This window comes from Triticum aestivum, chromosome 3D (genome assembly GCF_018294505.1).
Source record: "Triticum aestivum cultivar Chinese Spring chromosome 3D, IWGSC CS RefSeq v2.1, whole genome shotgun sequence".
In the NCBI taxonomy this organism is placed as follows: Eukaryota; Viridiplantae; Streptophyta; class Magnoliopsida; order Poales; family Poaceae; genus Triticum; species Triticum aestivum.
Genome location: NC_057802.1, coordinates 580649105 through 580655255, shown reverse-complemented (window position 1 = coordinate 580655255; position 6151 = coordinate 580649105). Strand labels below are relative to the sequence as shown.

The 6151-nt window shown below is 37.2% G+C and overlaps 1 protein-coding gene across 1 annotated transcript in view; it reads left to right on the top strand.

Annotated features, from left to right (window-relative positions):
- The first annotated feature begins 672 nt into the window (after positions 1-672).
- Positions 673-6151, top strand: part of LOC123076574 (DNA repair protein recA homolog 2, mitochondrial-like) — a 32323-nt gene continuing 26844 nt past the window's right edge. Inside the window, exons 1-6 of the mRNA XM_044498749.1 lie at positions 673-908; positions 1429-1516; positions 2105-2274; positions 2634-2780; positions 3352-3486; positions 3636-3711. Of these exons, the coding sequence (XP_044354684.1) occupies positions 693-908; positions 1429-1516; positions 2105-2274; positions 2634-2780; positions 3352-3486; positions 3636-3711 (832 nt within the window). The 5' untranslated portion in view covers positions 673-692. The remainder of the gene's footprint in view (positions 909-1428; positions 1517-2104; positions 2275-2633; positions 2781-3351; positions 3487-3635; positions 3712-6151) is intronic.

Below are 6151 nucleotides of genomic sequence, written 5' to 3'. Positions count from 1 at the left end.
TCGAAAACTCGGCTGGCTGGTCCATTGGATCTTCGTTGGGTGCTTTCACCCCACGGTAAGTTTTGGGCTTGAATGACTGGTGAGCTCGTCGTAGTTCCTTATTGGCTGGGTCAGGTTTTCATGGATGACTGTTCGTAACGCGTCGTATGGCAGCAGTTCTGGTGTCGCGTGGCGCCTTGCACGACTGTTGCGTGGGCATGTTGGAATGACGCACTCACACTCGCCACTACCCTTGGAGGCAATGACCGGTGGCACCAGTTGGCGGTTGGTCCCACATGTCTTCGCTGGGTCGGATTTCTCTTCCCATAGGTGCGACTGATGTTTGCCCAGATTTATTTGCTGTTTGGTATTTGCGTTATGATCAAAGGCTCCAGATTTATCTGCTTTTTGGTCGAAGTTCTATCGCCTATTATTATTGTCAAAAACCACTGTCTTCCCCCAATGAGCTAAAATCAAATTGCTGTGGCAACTAAATGCCTATTAGGCACTGTCTTTCCCCAAGTGTCACTTTATTGTGTCTGCATAAAACATATGGTTAAAGTTCGTTAGTATGTTAGTAGACACCTTGTGCTCTCCAAAGTTACAGCGCTATATAGTACTCTTTTGTGTTCTATATAGCTATATTAAGTTATTAACTGCCTTCCTTATGAGTTATGCATCTACTCAGGAATCTGTACAAAATTTCAGCTGATATGCAGTCAGACTATGAGAGCGACCCCCCACTGGATGATGAGAAATCTCTTGAGAAAGTCTCCACGCTGAATGGTGCTGTCTCTCAGCTTGCAAGTGATTTCGATAGAGATTCTAATCTATGCTTGGAGCGCTTCTCCCGGACGAGGCGTGCATCCGTCATTTCGACTGGTTCGCTTAAGCTTGACCTTGCTCTTGGCATTGGAGGTTTACCAAAGGTTTGTAATGCTTTTCCATATTGTTCAATACTAAGTATTCACATGATCCAAGTATGTGTCGTTATCATTTAATTGCCAGTAAATGCCTCGCTTGGTACTGCACATGGCCCACTGACGTTGCACAGGAAAATTCAAATAACCTTTCCCTGTCCTGTTGCTGTATGCTATATAGCAGTCCCTATTTCTGTCTGCAGTCACAAGTCCAAATGTTATTTGGTATATTTTGCGGGAATTTTGATGCACACCTACACCTCTGCATTGGTTTAAACTGTATGATGTGTTCAACTGGTTAATTGAGTGGCAAAGTCCCTTTCATTCACTCGTGCTAAACATCATGTGCCTGCTTCATGTTTCTTTTGTCTGGGCACCCAAGAATCACAGTTTGTCTTCAGCATCTCTAGAAAAGTATATACAGGCACAACTTCATGTTTGTCTCCTTGGATTTCAAATTTTTGAGTTCATTTCAAATTTGATTTTACTTGCCCTGTTTAACAAATCACTGATTAAAGTTGTTTGGCAGGGTAGAATGGTTGAAATATTCGGGAAAGAGTCATCTGGGAAGACAACACTTGCACTTCATGTTATCAAGGAAGCCCAAAAGAATGGAGGTTGATATTTCTTTTACGGTGCCTGCAATTTTTTTATGCAATTATCAAATTGTTTACTTCGCTACAGAAATCCTTGACAACATCAAATCTGTGAATGGTTCTAATCTTGTGCACTCCTGAAGTCATTATAAATGTTTTTGTATATTCTTGAGCAGCTGTACGTAGCATTATTCGAAAACTTTCAGCGTCAAGAAATTGGATCTTCAACTATAAGAATGGCTTCCACATTTGTCGTTTTTTATTTTTTAATGTTCTCCCTAACATGCATTAGTAAAGGATGTTTGGAAACTGTATACTTAGAAACATATCTAAAAATTGCTAATATGTTTTAATGGAAACACTGTTCTTATTCGAGGAGTCTTTTTTTACATTGTTACAATGCTGGCTCCAAAAGATTTCCCTACTTCAAATCTCAAGAGCAAGTTTCATCCAACTGGTTGAAATCCTTCTCGTGAAGTACTTTCACAGAGCTATTGCGTGATTTATCTTTAATCTTTGTTTGGTTCATTGTGCTTGGTAGTGATACGTTTTTCATCTTATTGTGAACCAGAGTATCTAATCAATATTTGTGATTGGGAATACTTGCAGGCTACTGTGCTTATATTGATGCAGAAAATGCTTTCAACACCTCATTTGCAGAAGAAATTGGCGTGGACATAGACAAACTCCTAATAGCTCAACCTGATTCTGCTGAAAATTCATTAAGCATAGTGAACACTCTTGTTGGTGGATCCATTGATGTTGTTGTTGTGGATAGTGTATGTTACTTCACTATGCCATTTTCAGATATTTTCTGTTTTCTTTACCTTATTTTATCTACGTTGTTATAGCGTATAGGTAGAAGCTTACTTACATTAGCATTGATGATATGAACTGAATTTTCAAGATGGTGCTTTTCCCTAGTAGTACCAAAGAAGAGCATGTGTCGGTAATTTGTCTGACACTTGGACTGTTAACTCCATGATTTAAGATTAGCACTATAATTTGGCATGATATGTTATTTATCTTGCATTTATGCATAATTCATCAACTTTTGCTTAGGTTGCCAACTTTATGTACTTCATATTTAATCTATGTTATATATTTGTTTACCTTGCTTTTAATGGATTAATGATAGGTGGCAGCACTGATTCCCAAATGTGAACTTGAAGGTGAAATATATATGAAATTTAAAGATGCACAATCCCGTTTAATGACTCGGGCACTTCGAAAAGTTCAATACACATTAAGTCGCTCTGAAACACTTATTATTTTTGTGAATCAGGTATGAATTTACTTGTGTTTCTTGATGTTGTTATGTTATTACATCGAACAGCCCCTTAGCTCCTTGAGACCCTTGTTCCTGCTTCCCACATAATTTGTCAGATGTTGTTGACTGAGTAATTGTTTTAGTTTGTACTGTTTTCTGTTGTTCAAACAAGAAACCTATTAAAATGAATCTCCTGATATTATAAATGAGCATTTCTCCATGTACTCACAAAGATAGATGAATATGCTGTGTTATGTTCTTGTAAACCTAATCTTCAAAATGAAATGGGTTTGATCTGAAAAGTTGAAAACTCAGTACTGGCTTGTGTAACAGTTGGAAAGGTATGCTATTGTAGTACTGAAAGTATCAAATATGCTGGCATGCCTCTATGTCAGAGTGATCTGTTTACCCCTTTCTGCTGATACTGCTCTGACATTTCATACTGGTTCAGTTGCAGCCTTAATGTGATTTTGTTACCCTTATTCTTCTTATGATACTAGTCAAAATAATGAAGGTCTATTTTAATACAGGGAGTATGATGCTTCTGCCATGCTTCTTTGACTCTATTGATTGATTCTATTTATAGGTTAGAACAAAGAGGAGCTCAGATCCATCTCCTAGGCTCTACAAGGAGGTAACCTGTGGTGGCAATGCATTAGGGTTCTATTCAGCAATCAGAATGAGGACTTCGAGAAGGAAATTGCACTATAGCGAAGACGAGGTATTATAGATAGATTTCTTGATTCTTACTCGGTGTTCTTATACAAATGCATATTGTTCTGCTGAACGTGTGAAGTGCGCACAACTTGATCATAACATACCATCAGGTGCATGTGATTGCTCTAATAGTACAAAATTCTGCCTTTTCAGGCTACTGGCATCAGTATAGCAGTGCAGATCATCAAGAACAAATTGGTACCAGCAGCCCTCACTAGTGCAGAACCGGGCTTTAGCGCAAGTTCGTAAGGGCCTTTAGTGCCGGTTCCACAACCGGCACTAAAGAGTGGGGACTAAAGGCCCCCCCTTAGTACCGGTTCATCACGAACCGGCGCTAAAGTGCCACCACGTGGCACAAGCCAAGCCCGGGTGCGTGCAGGACATTAGTACCGGTTGGTAACGCCAACCGGTACTAAATGTTTGGGGTTGTTTTGGTATTATTTTTTATTTTTCCTTTAATTTTGTGTTTTCAATTTAATTTAGTGATTATTTTAGTTGTTAAATCATTAGGTGAAAGTATCGTAGATTAGTTTCGACTGGATGCATGTGGATCCTAGCTAAGTGATCAAGTATATGCCATATCCATATTATACTTGATCACTAGGTGATCAAGTATAATATTGTTCACCTAGTGATCAAGTATAATATGGATATGGCATATACTTGATCACTTAGCTAGGATGCATCCAGCTGAAACTAATCTGCGGTTTCTTTCATAAATGATATAATAACTCATCATCATCATCATCATATTAATATAAAAACTCTTGCATCATATCATCAACAACAGTATACTAGCTAGCTAAAAATCATCATAGTCGTCATTACCACTGTTTAATCATCATAGTAATTACCGCTATCTAATCACCACCAACACTAGCTTAAAGAAAAAACATTCACTTGTACCAGAAGCAAAGATATCATCGAGTTCAACAGGGTCATGATATTATAAGCGTTCATAACAACACAAAAGCAAATCACCCTTTGAGATTAAGTTCAGGACGAAGAACACGGACATGAGAGGACAAAAGTACTAAGAGCATGAACTAGCTAAATCACTCCTGCTGCTCTCTCTCAGGTAAAATAGCATAGAACATGTATAGCTCTCCTGATTCATCATACTGGAGCATGCAGATGAACCTGTCTCCTAATCGTGGGATGCGCTTCTCATTATTGCTGCCCCCTAGTACTTCTCTGGGATCGTTAACAATTTTGCTCCAATCTTTCACTATTAAGCATTCATCGCTTTTAGAAATCCTGAATGCACTCATGTGCAATGTAGGATATCTTGGCCGTAAGCTAACCATTGACATGTGACATTTAGTGTCGATCCACTGAGGCACAACTGTCATCGGGAGTCCCTGTTGAAGAACATCGTATAGTAATTAATATACTTAGCAATGAAAGTTTACCAAAAAAATAATGTATGCAAAAGATGCACTGAGAACAAATAGTAAAAATCTTACCATCTTTCGCAAATAGATGTGACTGTAGTTCAATAAGATCACTATTGGTCGCACGTTTTGAGTAATAACATTTCTAAGTGTAGGAAGAAAAATTTGTCTTAACAGTATGAAGATCCTCAAGCCATGAAACATAATGACTTATCTCCTCGCAGTTTAGTTCAGCTCCGGGACAGTAGTAGGTCCTGTCTACCAAGCACCAGACATGTTTGCTTGAATGGAAATAAGCTGTCAATAGAAATTAGTTGTCAACTATTTTTGAATAAACAATATCAAAGACATAAATATGGTTGAGAAACTCACATAATGGTAGAACTGGAGGTGTCTGCACATCGACCCAGATGTCTCTATTACCTTCAATATCATCTTCCGGACGAATATCAAAGGTGATAACCATATCAGGCACAAATGCATAAGCCTTGCATAGTGCTTGCCAAGTTTTGCATTCAAAATAGGTGTACGTGTCTGCATTGTATAATTTGACGTTGAAAGTATAACCATGCTCGGTCTTCAGGTAAACTCTCTTTACCTCCATAGTTTTCATAGCACTGAAACCTATCTTATCCAAAACAAAAATTCTTGCATGGTAGGGGATGCGCTAGTAGAATAGTGAAAATTTAAAATTATAAGTTGAAGCAAATGAAGAATATATAAGTCATGCTTAATTACGAAAAAAGACTTGTCGTTGTGACTTACTGTATCCACTTCGAATGTCTCATCCAGCTTGATGCTGAAGCGCCTATCATCAACAAGAAAATTTCTGTCGCACAGGCCGCGCTGGTCTTCACAGTATTCGCACTTAATGAAATCTTTTTCGTCGTCAGACGACATTTCCTATGTTCATATAGTGAAACATTAAACACTTAATAGTTCTATTAATTCAACTATTTCTATTAATTCAACTAGTTCTATTAATTGAACTAATTAACTAAGCATTTAATAAAAATAAACTTGTTCTATTAATTTTCTTACTAAAATAAAGTAGCTAGTTCTATATAGTAATATTTTAATTAGATCATCAAATCTCAGGTATCTAAATTTTCTTACTAAAAATAAACTAGTTCTATTAATTTAACTAATTCAACTAAGAATTTACTAAAAATGAAATAGTTCTATTATTTTTCTTACTAAAATATATAAAGTAGCTATATATAGTAATATTTTAATTAGATCATCAAATCTCATATACCTAAATTTTCTTATTAA